General features: G+C 35.7%; 1 protein-coding gene across 1 annotated transcript in view; it reads right to left on the bottom strand.

The window, feature by feature from the left end:
• Positions 1-957: 957 nt before the first annotated feature.
• The window catches only part of LOC150081008 (orexin receptor type 2-like), a 214215-nt gene continuing 188673 nt past the window's right edge, over positions 958-26499 (bottom strand). The window contains exon 6 of the mRNA XM_090380887.1: positions 958-1124. Coding sequence (XP_090237013.1) covers positions 958-1124 — 167 coding nt within the window. The remainder of the gene's footprint in view (positions 1125-26499) is intronic.

The raw sequence follows: 26499 nt of genomic DNA, 5'->3' as shown, positions 1-26499 counted from the left end.
TGTACCATTAACAGAAATGTTGCTATAATCCATAGTTCTTGCTAATACACACAAGGAAGTTGGAAAACATTTCCTTTTAAAAGATTTCTAAACAAATTTGTATGCATGAATAAAATAAATCATTGCAGGTTTCAAATTCTTTAATATATATTCATACTTTAATATATATTAAAGTATGAATCTTTCATTATAGTTTTGTATTTTAATGTGTATTAATATTTAATTATAAATTATAATAAATGTTCATCTTTAAGTGTTTCTGTGAATATGGAACAAACACCAGATGGTTATTTCTTTTAATCTTAGTTCAGCAGTCATTATTAAAACCTAGGTAATTAATGATTCACAGTGGGAAGATATCTACTTAAAGAAATTATGCTGAATGAAGAAGTGTTACCAGTTGTAACAGTTCTTCATTCAGCATAAAAGTTTATTTAGGCAGAAAAAGCATGGGATTTCAAGTGTGTTTCATGAAGCAGAAAATGCAAAATTAGTTTTGAGATGTTTTACATGGAGATGATTAATTCATTTAATTATAAATAGTGCTATGTCTATCTTGGAGAAAATCTTGTTTGGTACACGATGTATATGGCATGGTCAGTAAATAAGTACGTGTAGGCAAATATCAATAGCAAACATTTTATTCATATGCACACTAGAATTTGTTTGGAAACCTTTTCAATGAATGTTTTTTCAACTTCTTCATTTGAGAACTATGCATTAAAGCAACATTTCCAGTAAATTATAGCATTATTACTGTTGTTGTATAATCACATTGTATCATTACAGGCATTACGAACAGAAGCCCATGAATGTGGGAGAAAGGGACTTGGAAAAAAGAAACACTGAAGTGCATGTTATGAGCAGTAACAAGACTATCTGTAATATGAAGCTTTATTCACAAAAATAATTTAAATACATATAATATATAATTCATGTCAAAAATGTTCCAGGTTTTCATGAAATATGATGTATTGAAGCAAGGTTGATATTCTCAAACTGCGTCATAGAATTTGTAAAGCGATAAGGGTAAGTTGTATTGATCGAAACTTTACATCGGCCCCTGTAATTATCATTAAGACAACGACACTTGAAAACATTGCGAAATTCCTTTCTGAACTTTCCTGAAAAATAAAACATTCCAGAGTTTAAATCTACACAATTTAAACATAACTAAAAAATAAAGCTCTAGTGTATATTCAGAGAAGAAAATTTATTTGGTTAGTTATGTCACATTGTACACACTTATCAAAAAGTTCAAGAAAATAATTAATTCATGTATAGGGATGCAAATACAATAAGCTACCTACATGGTAAATTAAATTAAAAAAAACAAAACACTAAAGTAAATTAAAAACAATATATAAAAGAAAACTGACCGGAAACTAAAACTAAACTGTAAACAACATTGCTGAGTGGTGGTACTGCACAGTGTGCAGCTAAAAGCAACTACTGCTCAGGAAATGATAGTTCCTAAAGAGAAGTTTTCTAAACAACACTACAGTAAACTTTAGTTACTTAGAACCCCTGAGCAGATGTTCTCTTTCCATTAACACTGTCAGGCAGGAGAGTGTATAAAATATCATCACGAACTTGGACCGGCTTAAGTCTTTTAAGACTTGTTCTGTTGTAGCTCTTGGAGGTAGTCTTGATCTCGCCATCGTTATCTTGGCCGACCCACATCTCTCTTGCCTGTAGGTTTGTAATTAAAGGCTAATTTTTTGATCCAGTCTGGGTTAATTCTTTCTAGGTGGCTGATCCATTTTTCTGATACCGTTTTATGTCATTTACTATGTTATCTACTTTCAATTTCTTGTGGATATCTAAATTTCGTTGGTGGTCTAAAGCCTAATATTGGTCTTAAAAATCTCATTTTTGCTGCTTCTAGTTTGTGTGCATCTTTCTTATTTATTACCCAAATCTCACAGCTGTAGAAGAGGGCTGATTTTGAAGTGATGTTGTGCAGTCATAATTTTGTTTCAGTTGTCATTTGTTTTCCCAAGTGGTGTTTAATCGTTCCATTCATTTTATTATATTTTTGTAGTTTAGTATGGATGTCTTTCACTTCATTTGATATTAAATTTCCCAATATTTGTTTATTTTTTTGTCATCAATAACAATTTGACTCTTTGTATGTTTTTTCCACATAATCCCATTGATTTTGTTTTTGAGGTGGAGATTTTCATCTCGTACTTTTTACCTATTTTATTCAGTTCATTTGCTGTTATCTGTAGTTCATCTTCGGAGGCGCCTCCGTAGCCAGGTGGGAAGGAGCAGCAGTGCGTAGCACACGCTTCTTGATTGACCGGGGTTCGAGCCCGTCACCACCAAATACGCAGGATGCGGAAAGGTCAGTGAATGATCACCGCATATCCCGGAGCAATATGGCCTTAGTTGCTAATGCTCCTAAAAACCAGATAACAAACAAAAAAAAAAAAAACAAAAAAAACATAGTTCATCTTCGGATTTTGTAATTATAACTTGATCATCAGCATATAATATAGTTTGGATTTTATTCCTGTTGTTCAACTGTATTCTGTTGTTAATTGTTTGTTTCCATTCTTTAATAATTTTATTGTAGATATTAAATAAATTTGGTGATAGTCCACAACCTTGTTTGACTCCTTTATTGGTGTTAATTGGGTCTGAGAGTTGACCATTAAAATATTTTATGCATACTTTTGAGTTTTTATATAGGCTGTGCATCACTTTCCGGAGTTGGATTTGGATATTTTCTTCACATAGAATCTGCCAAAAGTTTTCCCGGTTTACAATGTCATATGCTTTTCATAATCAATAATGAGTAGAAATGTTGGTAGATTGAATTCTCTTCTTTTCTCCAACATTTGTTGTAATGAGAAAATGACATCTATTGTGCTTCTTCCTTTTCTGAACCACATTGTTCTTCTTCTAAGAATTGTTCACTGTATTTATCAAGTTTATTCTTAGTATATTAGAGTATAGCTTTGAAGCAGTTAATAGCAGTGTTAGCCCTCTGTAATTGTTAGGGTTATTTCTGGAGCCTTGTTTGTGTAAATTGATTACTATTCCTGTTTCCCAATCTTTGCGTATCTGTTGCTTATGCCATATGATGTTAAATAATTTTAGTAGTGTGTTTTTTAGTAAGGTGCCACCATATTTAAATAGTTCTACATTCAAATTGTCTATGGGTCCTGGGCTTTTTAAGTTTATAAAGTATATATTTTTGTAATATGCAAGAAATGCATATTCCAAAAATATGCATATAAATGGTAACATGACTATAGTGTTTTATAGCCATGGACACAGAAACTTGTACAAATGCAAACTGTTACAGAAAATTAACAAAGACAAAGGAATGGACAAAGGCAAAATAACTTTTGGAACAATAAACTGAACTTTAAAAATTTATCCTTGTTATAAATTGGAAATGCTTTGCAGCATTTGCAGCTGGCACACACAGTTCAGCTGTTTTTTCCTTAATTGCGGTATGACTTAAAAGTCAATTTTTAATAGTGAAATCAAAGAACATACTTTTGAAGACTGAATTACAGTTGATGGGAAAATCAGATTAAAGACCATCAAACAATTTTTTTTTTTTTTTTTTGACTAGGCTTTACCGGGGTGCCTAAACACCTGCTAATGGTTAACTCCTCCCAAGGTGTTTTGAGTGAGTTTCGAGATCCAGAAGCCTCCTAGTGAATTACCAATAGGTTCGGTATGGTGGACTATCTAGTGGCCAGCGTGTGAACACTATTTTAGAGCTGTACCCTCGAAATGTAAGGAAGATTGGATCTCACCATTATGTCCATCATAACCTTAAAAGACATCAATCATAGTGCATGATGGAGGAGATAGGAGAGATGCCAGATCTTTGCTCTTAAGACTAAATATGAGTTCAACCACTTCAAGCCTTCAGTAAGCAAAGTGGTGGTATTGCACCAGTTGATGAGTCTTGTACCACCTTACATTGGCTGGTAACACAGAGGCGGGTGGCAATTCTCCAGGTGCTGTGGACACCACACCTCAGCATATGTTTGCAATGGGGGCTATGTTTAGGTTTATTAACAGTCCGACTGTTGTGAAGGTGCAAGAAAGAAGACTATCTGGTTGTCACAGAATGCACTTCACTGAAATTCAGTTCCCATGGCTCGAGTGTCACCTGAATATCAGTTCCATCAGCGTTTTAGATTCCGAAATAGCAACCCCAGCTTGACATACCTAAGAGTATGTCTGTGTCTAGCCTCAGGACCCTTTCTAATAAAGTCCTTGCATTACACTGATATATGCTAAACACCTTGAAGAATTCCAATATAAACAGTGAAATTCTGAATCCTTATTTTTACTTCAACATTCTCATCCAGTGGGGTGCCTCCGTAGCCAAGTGGGCAGGAGCAGCAGCATGTAGCACACGCTTCTTGATTAGACCGGGGTTAGAGCCCGTGACCACCAAATACGGAGGATGCGGAAAGGTCAGGGAATGACCACCGCATATCCCCGGAGCAATATGGCCTTAGTTGCTAATGCTCCTAAAAACCAAATAACAAACAAACAATCATCCAGTGGAAACAGCTCTACTTAAAATTCTGTTCTTTGAGGAAATTCTTAATTGGTGTGGTTGTGTTGAGGTCAACAACAAATGCCACTTAAATTAACATGGAAAACATTGCACATCCCTTGAAGGCTTACTTTTAAGGGGTGTGCAAAGCTTACTTTCATATATGCAGAAAATTAGACAAAACTTGAGTCATATTTAATATAACAGTCCCATGATAGTCGCTGAGGTTTAAAAGTAGAAGACATTCCAGTCTCTGAGGCAGTTTGTGTAGGCAATGCAAAATATTTTTTCGAAAAATTAAAATTGCAGGGTGATTTTAACATATCTCAGTGTCTCATATAGGCCCATAACAACCCAGCATTGTTATGGACCTATATGAGATCTTGAGAGCTTGAAGGGCAGGGTGGATGCCCTTGAAGAATCTAAATTGAGGGGCGCATCAAGCTCTCAGCTGTCCACATCAACGCCACAGCTTGCACTTGATCATCATGCAACATAGTGGCAACCCCCAAGGCAGAATGAACTAGTCCCACAGGAATACGGAGAACATGGTATGTAAAAAGGATAGGTGGAACAGGACCAGGGTATGTCTGTCAGGGGCAAAGGTTGATGACGTAGAGCAGATATCATCTTTTAAGGGCACAAAAGGTGATATTGTTATACACGTTGGCACTAATGATATTAAGAGTAGTACGCCGGTGGAATTACTAAACAAGTACAGGTCACTGTTGAAAAAAAAAAAAAAAAAAAAAGCCGTGAATTAGGGTTGAATTTGAAATTGTCTGCAATTCTACTCAGACACTATAGGAGGGAGTATATGATGAGAGCCTTGTTGATCATTTCGGCCCTGGAAAGATTGTGCAAGGCTCAAGGGGTAGAATTTTTTTCAGCCTGGTCTGTACTTGTTAACAGGAGAGACCTGCTTCTACAGGGATGGAATATACTTAAATAGACAGGATGCAAGAATATTCACTGACACTATCGAGACAGTGTTAGGTGGGTCTGAAAACTGCTAGTTTTTTGGGGAATACAAGTACTAATAGATTAACAGTAGCCACTGGTAGAGGTGAAAGTGATTCTTGCACTGCTTCTATTGGAATGAGCAGCAGCTTGGAAAATAAGATGCAGGATATTTCAGAGACTGCTGGGAGTTATTGGGGTACAAGTAAACACATGGGTTTACTTTTATCCCAACAGGTGCATGTATACTTGCGTGTACACCAATGCTAGGAGTTCGGTAAATAAATTTGATGAATTTGAGGTATTGCTCAAAGCATCAAAGGCGGATATTGTTGGGATATCAGAGACGTGGTGTTCACACAGATATAAGTAATGCAGAACTGGAATTTGGGGAGTACAACATCTACAGAAAGGGAGGAGGGGTTATGCTATTAGTTAAGAAACACAAAATCCAAGGAAGTGAAGCCAGTTGACATCGCTGGACAGTGTCGAGTCAGTTTGGTGTGACATAAGCATAAGGAAATCAAAATTGAGAGTAGGAGTGTGTTGTAGGCCTAATGACTCTGATGAGTATAATAAGAAACTGTACAGGGAAATAATGGGCCAGTAAAACAGAGAGTCTTATAATGGGAGATTTTAATTTCCCAAATATTGACTGGAATTTGTGGGTTTGGTCACTCACACACTAGCAAGGCTTTTGTGGATTTATTGGATGATTGCTTTTTACATCAGCATTTTCGGGTGGCAACTAGAGGGAGTAATACTCTTGATCTGATTATCAGTAGTGATTCTTTATGCATTAAGAATCTGCAGATAAAGGAACCACTAGGTGGCAATGATCACAGTGTGCTGAAGTGGGATTTACTCAGAGGTAACTACCATCAGGGGTAAAGGGAAGAGTTTTTGCTTTCATAAAGGCAACTACGATGGTCTGAGAGAGGTATTTAAATTCTATTCAGTGGGACCAACTGATGCTGTTACCAACAGCAAATTCAAAATGGGAGGCATTGAAAGAATTTATCTTGGAAGCTACTAGGCTTTACATACCAACTAAGAAATATTGTTCAAGGTTTAGGCCTAAATGGATGTCAGATGAACGAATGAGACATGTGGCAGAGAACAAAAATGCATGGGATACATATAAATTAATAGGTGACACTGAAGTCTGATATATATAAGCTGGTCTGTAACCAAGTCACAAAAGAGATTAGGCAGGCAAAGGCAAATTATGAGAAATCTTTGGCAAAGGAATCAAAGAAAAACAGCAAAGAGTTCTTTACCTATATAAACTCTAGAAGGAAAGAGGAATCAGATTGGTCCACTGGATATTGATGGTTCAACTGTTGATGTTCCTGCTCAGGTGGCTAACAAACTAAATGAGTATTTTGCCTCTACATTCACACACAACGAGTTATTCAGGGAGGTAAATGCCAGAAGTGAATTAAACTCTGACAGTGAGCTAGATGATTTTGTAATAACTGAGAGGAAAGTGGAGGAGAAAATGTTGAAGATAAACATAAAAAAGGCACCCGGGGTGAATGGGATCTATCCAGTTATATTAAAGGAGGCAGCAAAGGAAGTAAGCAAACCCTTAATCATAATTATGAGAGCTTCCTTGGACTCATAGGAGATACCCATGGACTGGAGATGTGCAAATGTGACCCCAATTCACAAAGGAGGATCAAAGGCTGACACAAGTAATTATAGACCTGTGAGTTTAACTTCTGTTCCAGGAAAATTAATGGAGCCACTGGTTAAAGAAGCACTGCAGGATCATCTAGACAAGACTTCAGTTATAACTCTGACACAGCATGGTTTTGTTAAGGGAAAGTCTTGCCTGACCAATTTGATTGGATACCACGATGTGGCTACAAAGGAACTGGATGCAGGGAATAACTTTGATATCATATATTTGGATCTTAGAAAGGCTTTTGATACTGTTGCATATGGAAGACTGCTGCACAAATTGAAGCAGGGTGGCACTGGAGGCAAATTACTGCTGTGGATAAAGGGATGGTTGTGCAGAAGACAGAGTGGTAATCAATGGACACTGCTCATCGTGGACCGATGTTATTAGTGGAGTCCCTCATGGTTCAGTGTTGAGTCCATTGTTGTTTGCTGTATTTATAAATGATATTGATGATGGTATATCAAGGTTAATGTCCAAGTTTACAGATTATACAAAGGTTGGCAGGGTTGTTAAGGACACTAATGACAGTATGCTGCTGCAACAGGATCTAGAAAAGTTGAGAGGCGGCAACTGAAGTTTAACATTGACAAATGTAAAGTACTGCATATGGGAAGCAGTAACCCCTGAGTAACGTATCAAATGTGTGGTACTACACTGTCACTGAGAGTGAAAAGGACCTGGGGGTAGTTGTATAGACAGATATGAAGTTTTCTGAGCAGTGCAGACAATCTGCAAGAGTAGCTCATGGTGTCTTATCAATGATATACAGGGATTTTTCTAGCAGGGATAAGGAGGTGATCATCCCCTTGATCACCTCCTTAAGACAATGGTCAGGCCAAACCTTGAGTACTGAATACAGGTCAGGAGGTCTCATTTTAAGAAGGATGTAGAGTTTGGTTTGGTTTGGTTTGAATTTTATTGGCGCATTAGCAACTAAGGCTATAATGCGCCAAGACCACGGATGTAGAGCTGTTGGAATGAGTACTGAGAAGGGCAACAAGGTTAGTGAATGGAACGAAGGGTTGCTCTTACAAAGAAAGGCTTAAGTTTTGCAGATTACAGTGTCTGGAGACTAGGAACCTGCGGGGTGATCTGATTGAGGTGTATAAAGCCTTGAATGGTTTGAGCATGCTCAATGCTGATGGGATTCTTCTCCTTGCTCAGAATAATCAACCGAGAGGGCATAAATTCAAATCGAGGAAAGACAGTTGTAGGATAGATGTGCGAAAGTTTGCATTTAGCCAGCGGGTAGTTGGTTGGTGGAACAGACTTCCATCTTTTGTTGGGGAAGTTGATAGCCTAAATAAATTTAAATCTGAGCTGGACAGGTATTTGGAACGAACAGAGGGGTGAAATGGGAGCGTGTTTTTTTTTTTTTTTTGGCTGATGCTGTATAAGCTTGCTTTCTTGGATCATATGCCTGTACTAATGCTAATGCTAACCTTCTGGGTGGCATGGTGCTGATATATGTGGTATGGTTCATATATGCAGAAAAGTAGACTAAACTTGAGTCATATTCGAACCCGTGATAGTAGTTGGGTTTAAAAGTTTTTCCCAAATACATCCCCCACCACCATTCTTTCAGAGAAATGTTTGTAAAAAATTCACTTCTGTAACCCTCGAGCAGTACATTCATTTTTTTTAATTGAAATGTAACTCAACCTATAACCTTGTAACAAAAAAGTATCTCGACCTATAACCTTAAAAATTGATAATAAATAAATAATATTCAATATTTAGTTTTTTGATACCACCTTTATTTTCAATCTAAGATAAAGCAGCTGTGTAAAATCTATTTTTATATTGAAAATGTATTTTTAATTAATTATTTTTTTTTTTTTAAATAAAGCCCATGACACATTCTTTAGGCATGTTTTTGTACCGAATTTTTTTTTATCTGCATTTGAGCATTGTGTTAGTAAGTGAAACAGTAACTTTAGAAAACCCACATGCTTCAGTAATTGGATTTCTAAATATGTAAATAACATTTGAAGCAAGCAAGCATCGTCAGCTTGGATTGATGCTGTAATCAATTGTGGAACTAGTATGCACAATAATTCGATAGGATCAGTTACTCTTTTTAAATTGTCATTCTCATCAGAGGCTAATTACTATACACACCCAGTTTCTCCCCTCAGCCAGAGATGCAATAAAAGAGGATATCATGGAATGCCAATTACAAACAGCTGCCTCTGGAGGGGAATATGGCTGCCATTCATCAAGTGCATTACATTCAGTTACAAAGAAAATTTTTGTAAACAACAGCATATGACATCCTTTCTTTGACTAGAAGTTACAATTAAGAAGGAAAAACTGCTAGGGGCTAAACTAGACAAAACTATAAATAAACCGACAAGTGATTTATGAAGAAATCATGTGACTTCACCTCGGCACTATGATAGGTCAGACAATTAGGTTTAGTTTTCTCAAAACATGGTAAATTCTACAGCAGTGGTCCGCAACCTGTGGCTCTTTGAACATGTACTGTGACTCTAACTTTTAGCCACATGTACAAGCGACGTACTTCTGTGAGCAAATATTTTCAAGCATGAACTATATTAAAAATAAATCAAGAAACTGTCTGAACAATGAGAGTCTCTCAGCATGTTTGAAGATGAAAATTACAGCATACTTGCCTGATGTTGAGAGACTTGCTAAAGAAGTTCAGCAACAAAAGTCACATTAATTTGTACCTAATTGGATATTTGTTTTGTTTTTCAGTATTAATAAATAATATTTCAAAAAAATATTTTTTTTAATAAAACACCTCACTATTTCATTTCTTAAAAAACTCTTCCCAATCCCACCTTGAGCTGAGGTGCAGCTCTTCAGAATCTTTTTTTTTAATTAGATTAAAAATGGCTGTTCACTCAAAAAATGTTGCCGACCCCTGTTCTAGGGCATCAGAAATAAATACACAGTAAATATTAAATCAAAAAGGACTGAAGTACAGGTAACCTTCATATAACTTGGTAGTTAGGTTCCTATAAAATCTCTTCTAGTGTGAAATCGTGTTATACAGGGCTAAGAACTAAATCTAGATGCTGCAGAATTCTGCAACAGAGTGTTTTCTCTGTTGGAGAATTCTGCAGCATCTAGATTTAGTCTATAGTAGTAGTAGTAGTAGTGGCACTTGATGCAAGAAAGCAAGTGTAGGAGCTTATGCAGCATCAGCCAAAAAAAAAAAAAAAAAAAAAAATCACACCATACCCTCCAATTGCCTGTCCAGTTCCTCCTTAAATTTATTTAACCTATCAACTTCCACAACGACAGATGGAAGTTTGTTCCAGCAATTAACCACCCGCTGGCTAAAGGCAAATTTCCGCACATCTATTCTACATCTATCCTTTCTTAATTTGAACTTATGTCCCCGTAGGTTCGTATTCTGAACAAGTGGGAGGATCCCATCAGAATTCAGCGTGCTCAACCCATTCAAGGCCTTATAGACCTCAATCAGATCACCGCGCAGGTGCCTAGTCTCCAGCCACTGCAATTTGCAGAACTTAAGCCTCTCTTGGTAAGAGGATCCCTTCATTCCCCTCACCAATCGTGTTGCTCTTCTCTGTACACGCTCAAGCAAATCTACATCCTTCCTAAAATGAGGCCTCCAGACCTGTACGCAGTGCTCAAGGCGTGGCCTGACCATTGCCTTATACAGAGGGACAATCACCTCCTTTTCCCTGCTAGCAAAATTCCTATATATCATTGACAAAACCCCATGACCTGCCCTAGCAGCCTGTCTACATTGCTCAGAAAACTTCATATCTGACTGCACAATTACTCCCAGGTCTTTTTCATTTTCTACCACCTTAAGTGTAGTACCACACAGTTGGTACGTTTCTCTGGGGTTACTTCTACCCATATGCAATACTTTGCATTTGTCAAGGTTAAACTTCAGTTGCCACTTCTTAGCCCATCTGCCCAAATTATCTAGATCCTGTTGCAGTAGCACACTGCCATTACTGTCATTAACAACCCTGCCAACCTTCGTGTCATCTGCAAACTTCGACATTAAGCCTGATATACCTTCATCAATATCATTGATAAATATACAAAACAACAGTGGACCCAACACCGAACCCTGTGGGACTCCACTAATAACATTAGTCCACGAAGAGCAGCACCCATTGATTACCACCCTCTGTCTTCTCCCACTTAACCATCCTTTTATCCATTGTAGCAACTTACCCTTAATACCATTCTGCTCCAATTTGTACAGTAGTCTTCCATGCGCAACAGTGTCAAAAGCTTTCCTGAAATCCAAGTATATGATATCAAAATTATTTTTTGCATCCAGTTCCTTTGTGACCACATCATAATAACCAATCAAATTTGTCAGACAAGACTTTCCCTTAAACCCATGCTGTGTCTGAATTATTGCTGCAGTCTTGTCTAGATGATCCTGCAATGCATCTTTAACCAGTGACTCCATTATTTTACCCGGAACAGAAGTTAAACTAACTGGTCTGTAATTATTCGTGTCACCCTTCGAACCTCCTTTGTGAATTGGGGATACATTTGCACATCTTCAGTCCGTGGGAACCTCCCCTGAATCCAAGGATGCTCTCATAATTATGGCTAAGGGTTTGCTTAGTTGCTTTGCCGCCTCCTTTAATATAACTGGATAGATCCCATCCGCCCCAGGTGCCTTTCTTATGTTTAACTTCAACAATTTCTCCTCCACTTTGCTCTCAGTTATTACAAAATCATTAAGCACACTGCTACAATTTGATAACCTTCTTCCATTTTCAAACTGTAATGATTCCTCACGTGTGAATGTAGATGCAAAATACTCATTCAGTTTGTTTGCTATCTGAGCAGGATCATCAACAGTCGAACCATCGATGTCAAGTGGACCAATCATATTCAGCCCCTTCCTTTTAGAGTTTATATAAGTAAAGAAATCCTTGCTGTTTTTCTTAGCATCTTTTGCCAAAGATTTCTCGTAATCCGCCTTTGCCTGCCGAACCTCCTTTGTGACCTGATTACAGACTAGCTTATATCTGCTACAGGCTTCTGCGTCGCCTGATAATTTATATGCATCCCATGCTATCTTCTGCTCTCTTTAAAAAATCAGTAGTCTGGGATCGTTTGCTTTTGCTTGATAGATCTTTGTAAATTGCATGGGATGGAACAGCATTTTTGAAGCTACATTTTGAACTTAACTTTATATTCCTTTCAGTTGAAGGATCTGCATTTGAAAAATAAGATTCTAATTGCTTGGCTATGTTTATGCCTTAATTTGGAACCTCAGATGCCATTTCCACCAAATCTGCTTTGCCAGCCTCTTTTTCTACCAGTAATTCTTGAACGTTTTCAGTAGTTATATCATCAAAATCTTCCCTTCCTACTGATTAGCAAGTTCTACTATTGCACCGATTCTGTTTTCTGCCATTCGACCATGTTTCCTGAATGAACTGACTCTGGCCATAAATTTTACAACATGCATGTGTTGATGGTTTTACTATCTGTTGAAGTAAAACCATCAACACATGCATGTTGGAAAAATGTATGGCCAGAATAAAGCTATGATTCTGATACAGTCATGAAAAATGGAAACATGAAAGATGTTTCCATGCCTCCATCACTTCAATAGATTTGGAATCAATTTTTTCCAAAATTGTAACGATTTTCTGATGTAATTAGTTTTAAAGGTAATAATGCCTTATCTAATGGCTGAATTAAAGAAATTTGTTTTAGGTGGTAGGAACATTACTTCAACATTTTGGATGGCCTAGTGCATTATCCAGTAGTAATAAAAAAAAAAAAAAAAAAAAAAAAATAATTTTGAAATCTAGATTTTTCTGCTTTAAATAGTTTTCCATGGCAGGCACAAAACAATTTAAAAACCATTCTTAAATGAATTGGCAGTTACTCAAATTATGCCTAAGTTCCTTAGGCATAATTTAGGGCTGGAACTTAATTCACAACAAAGAAATTATTTCAATCCGGTTCTTAAGAACAAAGTTTAGTAATACATACCTGGAAAAATTTATAAATGATCAAATAAAAACCAAAATAACCTTACAAAAACCTTCAAAGTGTGCACTAACTGCACACTTTGAAATCAATTTTTTTATGGTCTCAAACAAGCACAAGTTCAATTGCACAGAACCTAACATGGGGATTTTCCGACCAAATAAAATAAGAGGATTTCCCAATGATTTTTTTTGCATAATGACTAGCAAGTAAACAGCAGGGAGTCACAAAAAAAAAAAAGGAAATGTTGAAAATTACATCCAACATAAAATATCAGGATTTTCTTCACACAGTGAAATACTGTGTGACGAAAATACTGTGCTATTTTTTTTTCTCCATTCTCTAACCGTGTTAGAGCGAAACCATGTTGCACGAGTATTTCCGCAATTTATCAATCGTGTTAGAGCGAAACTATTGTAGAAATACTGTGTTATATGAGAGTTTCCTGTAATGGCTACCAAAATGAAAAATTATGCAGTGGAAAAAAGTTAAAGATTATCAAAAGAATTAAGAGTGGCAAAACAAAATGCACTATTTCTTGAGTGTGGCATTCCAGAAGGAATTATCCATGGTTGGATGAAAGAGGAAGAAAAATTGCATTCATTCGTAGAAGATGAAGCAGGCCGCCAAAGAAGGAAAACCAGACTGTGAAAACAGTGATGTGAACCAATGTTTCTGCATGTGGTTTCTACAGAAGTATCGTGAAGGATTACTGATAATAGTGTAATTTTGAGAGCTTGGACACATTTCATAAGCTACTTTGTGGAGATGATGACACATGTAAAGCTTCTGAAGTGTGGCTTTGGAGATGGAAGGCTTTTCATGCAATATCTCTGGTTAGTCTTGTATGCAAATCTGCATTTGGTGACATTGCAGCAGCAGAAGCATTTCCTGAATTTCTGCATAATATGATTCTAAATGGCAAATTCAAAGATGAACAGTTGTACACCTGTGATGAAATAGTACTGTACTATGAGCTAACTGACAAGTTACTGGATATTAAAAAGGTACTCAACAAAGCAGGAATTACTGTTATTGTGCACAAACAAGATGAAATCATAAGCTAAAGCCATTATGCATTGGCAAAGTCAGTCCCTAGTGTTTTAAGTGCATCAACATGAAATCTCTACTTGTGATTTATCAAAATAGCTCCAATGCTTGGAAGGTGTGTGCAATTTTTGCATCATAGTTTGAAAGTGAGTTTGTACCATTGGGGAAACACAATTTACTTTCCAAAAAAACATGGGGAAAAAAAAATAAATTGTTACTGTGGATCACTGCCCAGCTCATCGTTTGGCTGATGTTCTAAAATCGAAAGATAGCAAGATCAGGGTTTTTGCCAAGGAACACAACTGCACTAATTTAACCCATTTTCCCCGTGGTGTTCATAAATCAGGAGGTTAATTTACAGTAACTTTCTGATTTATTAACACCATGTTTTTCTGAAAAGTAGTTTTGTAAAGAAGGTTGAAAAAGTTTGTAAATTGGGAGTGATTTTCCTGTAGCAGAAGAGGAGGCTTATTCAAGCCTCCAAAGCCTATTGTTGTGGTGAGCTACTTGCTGGTGTTGTGAACTGTGAATTTTAAGAGACCATGATTTCTGAAAACATTTACAATTAAAGACGTTGAATACAACATTGGATTAGTGTTGGAGAAAGTAAGCTCAACAACAATTGAAAACTGCTGAAAAAAATGTATTTGAAAAGATGAGATAACTAATTAACCTTGAACTAGCAGCATTTTCAGAACAAGGAGCAAAACTGCTTGGATTGAAGTGGATGTTTGAAGCTCCAGTTATGCCTTACCTGAGCAAGGAAGAAATCACAGCCTCTGTGAACAGTGGGAAGATGATTGACAGACAGAAGGCCAGTGACATAGGGAGTGACTCAGAAGGTGAAGTGGATGACTCAATAAGGACAAAGCACTAGAAATTAACAAATTGCTTTAAAACATTAATTAGGTGATGGTGTGACTAGAATGTTAGAGTGATAGTGAATACCTTCATTTATTATATCTAACCACTATTAAGAATTATGTACTAAAAATGCTCTCATCAGTTCCAGAAAACTAAATTACACGGCTATTCACAGAATGGATGCATGAAATGTGAATTCATAACAGCATTATGTATTAGTAGAATGTAATTAATAAGTTACATTAATTAATTAAACATTAATAAACTTTTTTGGCTGATGCTGTATAAGCTTGCTTTCTTGCATTATTTGCTAATGCTAATAAATAAAATATTTATTATTAAGTAAAGTGCATTAAATAAATACAATTTATTTATATTAGTAAATAAAGTGTATTTATGTTAAAAAAAAAACTAAAAAAAATTTTCAGCCATAATGCACTTCTCTTAATAATGGTTTTAAAATTGTCACCTGACACTGTCGTGTTTATATCGAGGTTGCATTGTATCTTGGCACATGGCCTATATGGCTTCTGGTGGATTAAAGTTCAAAAAAAGCAAAGCTATTATCCTGTTTGATTTCTATTTTTAAGGAGATTTTGGGTTGGTAGGTATTAATGAACATCTGAGAGTTAAGGAATTCTTGTTCATATGACCAAATCACATCATATCCATACTGGGAAAAAGGGGATGCCATTAAACCCCTCCCTTTGCCCCAGTGTTCATAAACTGATTTTATAAGCTATGATAAATCCATTTTCCCCGTGGTGTTCATAAATCAGGAGGTTAATTTACAGTAACTTTCTGATTTATTAACACCATGTTTTTCTGAAAAGTAGTTTTGTAAAGAAGGTTGAAAAAGTTTGTAAATCGGGAGTGATTTTCCTGTAGCAGAAGAATGAGAGATAATGATCACTGTCAAAAATGTGCAACTGGAATAACTATAAGATTTATGTGCAAACAACAAAGTTTAAAACTTTAACAATAATATTAGGTAAAATATCTTTATTGTAATGTACAGCAGAGGTGAAATTCATTTGAGGAGCCATGCTTATGAGCTAGTGAAAAATATGAGTACACAAGAATATTTTGCTTTACAAAAGTCACTGTAGCACTACAGAACAGCGACTTTGGAGTTGTGTATAAAGAATGATTATTACTGCTTACTTTAAATAGAAATAAACAATTTCAGAAGTAATACTTTATTAATTTATGCTTACAATTGGTTAACTCCCAGCCCCTCCTACAATTCAAACTGCAGTGCAATTAACCTATTGGAAATTCTTCACACCTTATAAGTATAGCTGCAACAAAATTATCATAAAGTTGCTTATTTATCACTAGAAATATAAAATGACTTTGGAAAGAACAGCAAACAGTTTGCTATTAATTTAACAATAAATTAATTAAACTGTTGTAAATAGAAATAACTTTTATCTAACAGGAGATACTGTTTGATAATTTGAACTTTTATCATGTGTGCTTGATAGTACATTTCACCAAAAATATATTTTAAATGGTATATTTTTTATATACAGTAGAAGTCCTCTTATCTGATATTTTCAGGACCAATACTTGGTTAGTTAATTAAAAACGTTGGTTAAAGAGGGAAAATCAAAATGTATACATATTGTACGTACTTAAGAATTTTATTTTCATATAAAAACATACGTGTACATTCATTTAAATAAAATAAGTAATTTTCATCTGTTTAGATGATGAAATGTGACATTTTGCAGTATTGTCCATTTATAAACATCACATTGACTGTTGAATCAGGCTGTTCAACATAATGAAAAGTTATATCTAGGGCATATTTGGCTGTTGAATGAGAAATTTTTGGCCCTTGATTTGATTTAGCCTCCTCTCCATATTTAAATCTGTCTGTTTCTGTGAGTGTATATATGTTTTCTGCATCATCCATAATTTCATTTTGCATAATGTTTTCCAACAAATCAGTGATGGTTCATTGTAAAATATTATTGTATCCATTGTATATCTTCTTTCCACAAATTTTTGGAACCTGAAAATTTGATTTCTGTATTAAACAGAAATTTGATTTCTATATTAAACTGTATTTTTTATCATCTTATAGTTCATTCATTACTGTTGTCAGCCTCAGGCCAAAGCTTTCTCCAAGGATTAGTATATGTTGAACTTGGGATTTTATTCCATACTAGTGCTATATTGTAAACATACATCTGATGTTGAATGAGTTTTAATGATTCTACAAGACCTATATTCTTGTCTTCTATTTTTTCCAAATTCAAACTAAATAACTTTCACCTATGTCATCCCTTTAGACATTCTAGAACCCCTTAATCCATAATGTGGAACAAGGATATTACATTTGGTGGTAAAAAGTTCTCCACAATTGAGATGTGGAGTGTTATCTAGAAAGAGAATAACTATTTGAGGCAAGTTTATTTTCTTCAGGTGTTTCTATACACCTTTACATACAAATTCACCAAAAAGCATTCTTTGAAAATGCAGTCCATCCATGCTGATTTCATGAGTGGTAAAGATGAATAGTTTATATTTTTAAGAGCTCTAGCATTGATTGATTTTATTTTATTATTATCATCAGCTATATGGTGCAAGGAAGCCTGAGGCTTATGCGGCACCAGCCAAAAAAAATTCCCGAGTTACCCTGAGAGAGAGAGAGAGAGAGAGAGAGAGAGAGAGGCGTCACCAAGAAAGAGAAGAATGATGATATCCAGCTCAGGACCCTGGGTGCGCCAAGCCCATACTCACCAGATGTGAGACCCTGGTTTTATTAACACTGACTGGAGTTCCAGCTGCATTACTGCAGCCAGGTACCATGAATTTTCTTAGGTAACATCTTATAATTTACTGTTTCCTCCATATGGTACAGTTATTCTCCAGTCAGTTTTTTCTGTTGGTAAATTACTTCAAGTTTTGAACAGTATGCTGATCAGCAGGTAACCTCTCTCCAGTAATATGTAATACATGAATACAGTTGCATTTTTTTTTTTTTTTTAGTTGTAGTCACTGTCCATTCATCACTTGCTGTAAAACTTTCTGTGCATAAATCTTTTTATGTAAGACCAAGGTCTTTCCTTTAATGCTTCTGTTATGGGTCTGCTGATTTGAGTTGTTTTGTCTTTCATGCATAAACCACATTAAATGGTAATTGGTGAAATAATGAGCATATCAACCTGCGTGTAGTGTAATCTGCCTTTAATTTCTCAAAGAATTACAAATTATCCTCTGATATTTTAAGGTGACTTCATTTTCGTAGAATTATTAATTTGATTACACATTCCTTACTTGTTAATATTTAGCCTATTATATGCATAATAGATCCTGAATTAGTCAACAGACAGCTATTAGTAAACATCAGGTAAAGGTTAATTTTAGCAGTTTACATAATTTTTTAAATCAGTTAATAATTTAGTTAATTAGATTAAATTTAATAAAATTAAAATTAATTAGTTATATTTACTAGTTGTAAAAAAAAGAAGAATAAAAAGTTGGCAAAATGCGAGTCCATTGTTAAAATATTCACAGCTCACCACTGGGTTCAAGATTGTTAGAAGGGGAGGATGAGGGTTCTTTTACTGAGGTAAAATTATTATTATGGTTTCTGTTTTTGTTTTTTTACCTGTTCTAATACTCTATTCTTGAAAATATGCATGTGGTTAATGTCTATCCGCACGCCTTTGTTTTGGTTAATACTGTTGGTTATGAAGGATTCTTTGTACAGTGTTTCCTGTACCTGTTACTGGTTAGAACAGAGATGTTTTGAAATCCCACTGGTAATCCTTACACCAGGTGTGGAATACAGGATCTGATTTTGTTATTAGGCTATGTCATATTTATATTCTTTAATTCTTTTGAACAGTCTTCTACCAGTTTGCCTGATATATGATTTTTGGCAATCTTTGCATTGTAAATTATACACTGGATGTTTATTGGTCAGGAGTGAAGCAGGGGAAGGAGCTTTTACCATATTTTTAATATGGTGTTAGTTTCTGTAAATATGGTATACAACCCATATTTTTTGGCTATGTTTTGATCTGTTCACTAACTTTATTTGTCAGATGAAGACTGTGTGTCAAAATATCTCTTTTGTTGTTTTAATTGTTTTTATTATGAGTTTCCATTGTTTCTAAATATTTGGGAAATTCTGTTAATTCCTTTTTTGTGTGCTTGATCTCTGCAGAGCCAGAAAGCTCTAAGAATGAAACTTTTATACAGATGCCTATTTTTGTGAGCACGGGGGGTGATTGGAGTTAAACTTTATATAATAGTACCTAATAGAAATACATACGAAAGCAGGGAGTATAACAACACTTCTTGGTTTCCTGTGATAATAACAAGAGATCTAGGAATGGTATACTATTGTTTTTCTGTATTTCTATATTAAATTTTTAGGTAGTAGTAGTGGCATGTGATGCAAGAAAGTAAGTGCAGCTTATGCAGCATCAGCCAAAAAAAAAAAAAAAAAAACACACCATTTCCTCCAAATGCCTGTCCAGTTCCTCCTTAAATTTATTCAACCTATCAACTTCTACAACAACAGATGGAAGTTTGTTCCAGCAATTAACCACCCGCTGGCTAAAGGCAAATTTCCACACGTCTTTTCTTAATTTGAATTTATGCCCCCTTAGGTTCGTAATCTGAACAAGTGGAAGGATCCCATCAGAATTCAGCGTGCTCAACCCATTCAAGGCCTTATACACCTCAATCAGATCACCGCACAAGTGCCTAGTCTCCAGCCACTGAAGTTTGCAGAACTTAAGCCTCTCTTGGTAAGAGGATTCCTTCATTCCCCTCACCAATCTTGTTGCCCTTCTCTGTACGCGCTCAAGCAAATCGACATCCTTCCTAAAATGAGGCCTCCAGACCTGTACACAGTACTCAAGGCGTGGTCTGACCATTGCCTTATACAGAGGGACAATCACCTTTTCCCTGGTAGCAAAATTCATATATATCATTGACAAAACCCCATGACCTGCCCTGGCAGCCTGTCTGCATTGCTCAGAAAACTTCATATCTGACTGCACAATTATTTCCAGATCTTTTTCATTTTCTACCACCTTAAGTGTAGTACAACACAGTTGGTACTCTTCTCTCGGGTTACTTCTACCCATATGCAGTACTTTGCATTTGTCAAGGTTAAACTTCAGTTGCCACTTCTTAGCCCATCTGCCCAAATTATCTAGATCCTGTTGCAGTAGCACACTGCCATTACTGTCATTAAGAACCCTGCCAACCTTTGTATCATCTGCAAACTTTGACACTAAGCCTGATATACCTTCATCAATATCATTGATAAATATACAAAACAACAGTGGATCCAACACTGAACCCTGTGGGACTCCACTAATAACGTTAGTCCACAAAGAGCAGCACCCATTGATTACCACCCTCTGTCTTCTCCCACTTAATCATCCTTTTATCCATTGTAGCAACTTACCCTTAATACCATTCTGCTCCAATTTATCCAGGTGTTGGATATAAAGTATTTAGATAATTGTGAAAGTTGTTTGATTCTTCTAATCCAAATGGTTAGAATGCCATTGACATATCTACTCAAGTATATTGGTTTTAGAGGGAAATTGTCCAAGGTTATGTCTTCAAATGTGCTCATGAAGATTTGGGACTGAATGAGAGAGAGAGAGAGAGAGAGAGAGAGAGAGAGAGAGAGAGAGAGAGAGAGAGAGAGAGAGGATTGCTCATACTTAGTATGACTTTTTTTTTTTTTCTTTTTTTTTTGTGTGTAGAGTGTTGGAAAATTTGAAGTAGCCTTACCCAACTGAAAGATCAATTAAGTCAAGAATATCTTTTGTACTTGAAGTGTTAATAACTTGGTTGATTTGTTGTATCATGGTTTTTGTTTCATCAAGAGGGACATTGGTAAACATATTGTCTACATTAAATGAAATTAACAAATCAGCATTATTGAGTTGTATATTCTAAAGTTGTTAATATAGGTGATATGTGTTTTTTTTTTATGGATCTTGAGTTATTCAGGAGAATTAGGGTGATTATCCTTGCCAGCCACTGTGCTACACTGCATCTAGGTTAGGTTTTTCCATTGACAATAGGTCAAATGGGGTATCCTTCTTTGTGGACTTTTATGTTCCCGAATAAAGTTGGGAATTCTGGCTTATCTGGAAGTAGGTTCTTAAATGTGCTGGCGAAGGTAAAGAAAGCCTGCACGAGAAGCACGCAAAAGTTCGATGAAATTTACCAGTAAAAGTACTTTGCCGTAACAGCATTTGTATTGTTGCTTGCTCGTAAACATACAGTGGATGTTATCAGTCAGGAATAGAAATTGAATCCCATGGGAGATTGAAACCCTCCCAAAGTGGAGGGGGTAACCTGAACTTTTTTATTTAGAATCACTGGTTGACTAGTGGATAAATTGTTAAGAAAAAAAAAAAAAAAAAAAAAAAAGCAAAGGAAGTTCACAGGAGAAGCACGGCAAAAGTCGAAAAAGTTTACCGGTGAAACTATGTTACGAACATTTTTTACGACACCAATATGACTCTATTTGTGATTTAATTAGTGATTCTAAAGAAAAAAGGTCAGGTTACCCCCCCCCCCCCCCCCCACTTTGGGAGGGTTTCAATCTCCCGTGGGATTCAACTTCTACTCCAGACGGATAACGCCCACCGTCTGTTTACCGAGCAAGCAACAATACAAATGCTGTTACGGCAAAGTACTTTTACCGGTAAATTTCATCGAACTTTTGCATGCTTCTCGTGCAGGCTTTCTTTACCTTAGCCAATGTGTTTTCTTTAGTTTTGTTCTCTGATTTCAAGCCTGTTTATTTTTGTTTTTATCTTATTTGTGATTCTATTGGTAGAACTGATTACAGAGCAGGTATTGTTATCTGCTAGTAGGTTGAGTAGTTTGCTGCTGTAATCTTCAGTATTAATGACTACAACAATGAACAATTTAAAGAATTATTTAAACTGTTAATTTAAGATCCGTTACACAGATAATCACTAAAGGTTAAATATTAACTCGTAAGAAATGTGTAATAAAATTAACAACTCTATGAAAACGAAGTCTCCATAATTTACCAGCCTGCTCTCATTACAGCCACTGAAGAAGTGGTACAGGAAGTACCACGAAATGTCTGAGAATAATCTGTTATTCTTTAAGAAATTAAAGACAGATTACACTCCATGCAGGTTGAAGTGCTCATTATTTCACCAATTTACATTTCTTGATATATCTGTGCCCAATGCCACTAAATGAATATTTAATAAACTACATTAATGCATTGTCTACTATCTCTAATTTTGTTTTCTTTAAAGTGGGGAGAGGATTTACAGCTTTCTTTTCTCACTCATATTTCATTAATTTACATACTGTAACAAATAATTTTACTGGAACAAATACACAACTGACCTCTTTTGAAGCGTACAACTGAATTGTATACCACACTAGCTATGCACTACAAGCACACTGGACCAGTAGGTATCAAACTTATGTTTTATAGAGGAAACGAAGAGCATCAGTTAAGTGAGGGGGGTATCATTTAAGAGGACTGCAACTGTAGTTGAATATAGTGTGCTGTATTTAACTGCAAGTACAGTAGGGAGGGTGTTTGAAAAGTTTGTGGTCTGAGTATGAAGGGTTTATCTGAGGCGTCTAATACATTACTTTTTAACATTGTTTGAAGTCAAGTCACTTTTGCCACCAATGCTGCAATGCATTGATTCTAGCAGTGAAGAGTTTCCCTTAGGCATCAAGGAATGCATTCACTTAAGCACTCTTTTGAAAAAAAAAGATGCCAACTAAGTATTTTTTCAAATTAGGAAATGGTGAAAGTCAGATGTGCTAGATTTGATGAATATGGGAAATGGCCAAAGGCTTCAAAGCCACACACTCACAGCAGTGACAGACTTGTGAGCAGGTGCTTTGTCCTGGTGGAACAAGACTCCTTTGCTGAGTTTCATATTGGCATTTATTTTTGATGTTTTCATGCAAATGCCTCACAAGGTCTGCATAATATGCTCCTGTGGCTGTCTGGTCTTTCTGAAAGTAATCCACTAGCAGCACTCCATCAGCATCACTAAAACTGATGCAGTCACCTTTGCCAGCAGAAGTAAGCAACTTTTGTATGGGAGAAGAGCTTTGTTTCCACTGTTTGGACACTGCTCCTATCCCTCTGGCTGAAAGTGATGGACTCATATCTCATCCATCCCTATCCCTCTATCTGAAAGTGATGGACTCACATCTCATCCATCCCTATCCCTCTGGCTGAAAGTGATGGACTCACATCCAAACCTTGCAAGAAGGAAATTTGCTGGATCTGTTTTAAAATGATGCAAATGTTTATTTGACTTGACAATTCTCGCACATTTTTGATCTGCTATCAACAACATTGGGACCATTGTGCTGAAACCTTTTTCATAGCAAGAACTTTGTTATTACATGGTACACACTTTCAGACAAGATGCACAGGATGCTGGCAGTGTACCGAACTATCACTCATCGATCATTCATCACCAGAACATGCACACTATCAAAAACTTGTGGAGTGACTGACCTTGCAGGTTTTCCACAGTGTGGAAGAATGTTGTAATCATAGGCAGTTCATATCCTCATGAACTGCCTTTAGCAATAGTTATCCCTTTTTTGTCCCAAATACTGGAAGGCTGCACAGTGACTGATTTTGTCCATCATTTCTCATTAACACTGTACCACTATCCTTTCATACTCATGCCACAAACTTTTCAGTCTCTTGTATGTTAAATAATATTAGCAGTATAGTGCAGGGAAGCCACAGGCTTTTGCTGTACTGTGCTAAAAAAAAAAATGTAAAATGTAGATAAAGAAATTAAACTAATCATGTGCTTCTCTACTCATGTAGTTAACTGTCCAGTTGGCCTTTTGAATTTCTTCTAACTGGAAGCAACTGGTTACAGTAATCAACAACTCACTGACTAAAAGAGAAATTCCTACAGTCTACTCTAAACTTCTTCCCTCATAATTTGAATTTATGGCTGTAGTTCTGGAATTCTTTAAAACAGTTGAAATTTCACCTTCATTCATTTTACTAACCCCTCCCAGAGCCTTATCAGGTTCCCTCTTTAAGGTGCCTGGTTGCCAAACTCTGTAGCACACAGTTTTTTCTTGTGCACTCACCCTTTTGCTGAATATCACCATGCTGGTTGCTTGTCTTTGGACACTTTCAAGATGTCCAACAATGTCTTTTTTTTTTTTTTTTTTAATTAGTTGAGGTCTCTATACTTGGACATAGTATTCCAAATATGGTCTTACAATTGAGGCAATTGTAATGTGAGATTGTATATTATGTACCATAACTCCTAGATCCCTTTCTTCCTCTACTGTGTAGAAGTGATTTTGGGGTTGCTATACCCTTTCCAAGTGTAAGAACTTGCATTTTGATGCATTAAAACATAGCTGCCACTTTTCTGACCATCCTTGAAGAGTGCTGCTTGGCATTGATCATTAATGACTCTCAATCATTACCTATCATCTGCAAATTTTGACATTATACCCTCTGTCCCTTTTTTGATGTTATTTATGAAAATCAGAAACAACAATGTGTCAATAACTGATCCTTGGGGAACCACACTTCTGATATTACATCAATTTGTAAAATTGATAAGAGGAGTTTACCTCAATATAGTACGTAGAACACTTCCGTATGATACCCTCCAGAAATTAAAACGAAAAAAATTGACAACTTACCGGTAACATTAGAGTAAAATATAAATAATTAAAAGAAGCGTTGTCAGCTTCAGGAAGGAAAATTGTTTTGAATATTTTCGTTAGATTCTTTTAATTGCATTAATTTGATTTTTAATTGTTTTAAATTGATTTGAATTATGTTAAATTGGTTTTTTAATTATTTATATTTTACTCTAATGTTACCGGTAAGTTGTCAATTTTTTTCGTTTTAATTTCTGGAGGGTATCATACGGAAGTGTTCTACGTACTATATTGAGGTAAACTCCTCTTATTATTTTACAAATATTATTATCAATGTAGAACGTATTGAGTATTACAGCTCTGATTCATACTATCTGATATTACATCAATCTATGAATTATGACCACTGCCTTCTGCCCAGCAGCCATCCTGCAATCCATCTTTGAATCTTGCCAATAATCCTAACATGTTCCAGCTTATGCAGTAACTTCTCACGAGGGACAATGAAATACAGTACATGAAAAAATATTTAATTTTTGTCCACTTTACTTTCAAAAGAAGATGATTTGTGAAAATTTCATAAGATTTAGATAGTTTATAAATTGAATGTTTGTAAACTGGGAGCTCACTATACCTTGTGAAGGCTATTATGAATGTGTTTGGCAGCGAGGGGGTTAGGGGTTCCCAAACTTTCTCCATTCACATTGCCCTTAGTGGCCCAGTAATTTTTTCATGGCACCCCTGGACCAAAAGAAATACCTAACACAGTGGTTTTCGATCTTTTAATAATCCAATTCTCTCTGTGTATATATATATAATATTAAAAAATGTTATATGATAGTTATAATAATAATATAATTATAAACAAAATTACATTCATAATACAAATTCTTGCCAGTATAAAATTATTATCCTTATATAATAATTTTATTCTTTAAGTAGAGGTACTGAATAAACATCAATTGTAGATCACCACAAAATTAAAAAGACACAGTACAATGGATACCATTAACCTTTTTATAAATGAAATAAATATATAAATTTAAAAAATAATAAGTTTAAGTAACTTAAACCCAAATTACATGGCACCCCTGGAATGTTGTTGTGGCACCCTAGTTGAAAACCACTGGGTTAGACTGTTGACTTCTAATTCCCTGTCCTAACATTTGTACATACATTTGGTTTAGAATTCAAAATTGTTTTGCCCATCTATAAAGTATTTTACACGTCTTGTGATGGTTGGGGAATACTTTCAGTATTATGAGAATTTCCCACAAACTGATCTTGTAGTTCTATAGATGCTTTGAATTTTTCAGCCCTTTGGTTGGCCAGAAGAGCTGGAAGTAATTAGCTATCTTACTAGGCCTGGGGTGTTCTTTCCTGTTACTGTTAGTCTTATCAAATAGTTTTCTCTGTGGGCTTTCATAATTCTAAATAACACTGGAATTTATCGGGACATTTGGTAGTATTTTTGTATGTCTTCTTGTCTATATTCCTGTGATCTAGTAGAGAACTCCAGTTTTGGTTTGATCTTTCTACTGCTTGAGTTTGTCAAGCCTCTGTTAATATTTTGGTGTGTTTATTGTCCTTTACAAGTTTCAGAATTCTGTTACAAGAGTCAGTTAGTTATCACCATTGTGTTAACCTTTGTAATGTGTATTTTCATTTTTCAGTTGTTTTGTGTGCAGTTAAAAGTTGTCTATTTTGAATGTTTGTTCATAATTGGTTATGCAAAATGCTGAATTGGTTCTTCAGTGAT

Source organism: Mastigoproctus giganteus, chromosome 9 (genome assembly GCF_048544385.1).
Source record: "Mastigoproctus giganteus isolate SK-2022 chromosome 9, ASM4854438v1, whole genome shotgun sequence".
Lineage (NCBI taxonomy): Eukaryota > Metazoa > Arthropoda > Arachnida > Uropygi > Thelyphonidae > Mastigoproctus > Mastigoproctus giganteus.
This window is presented reverse-complemented; position numbering and strand designations above follow the sequence as displayed.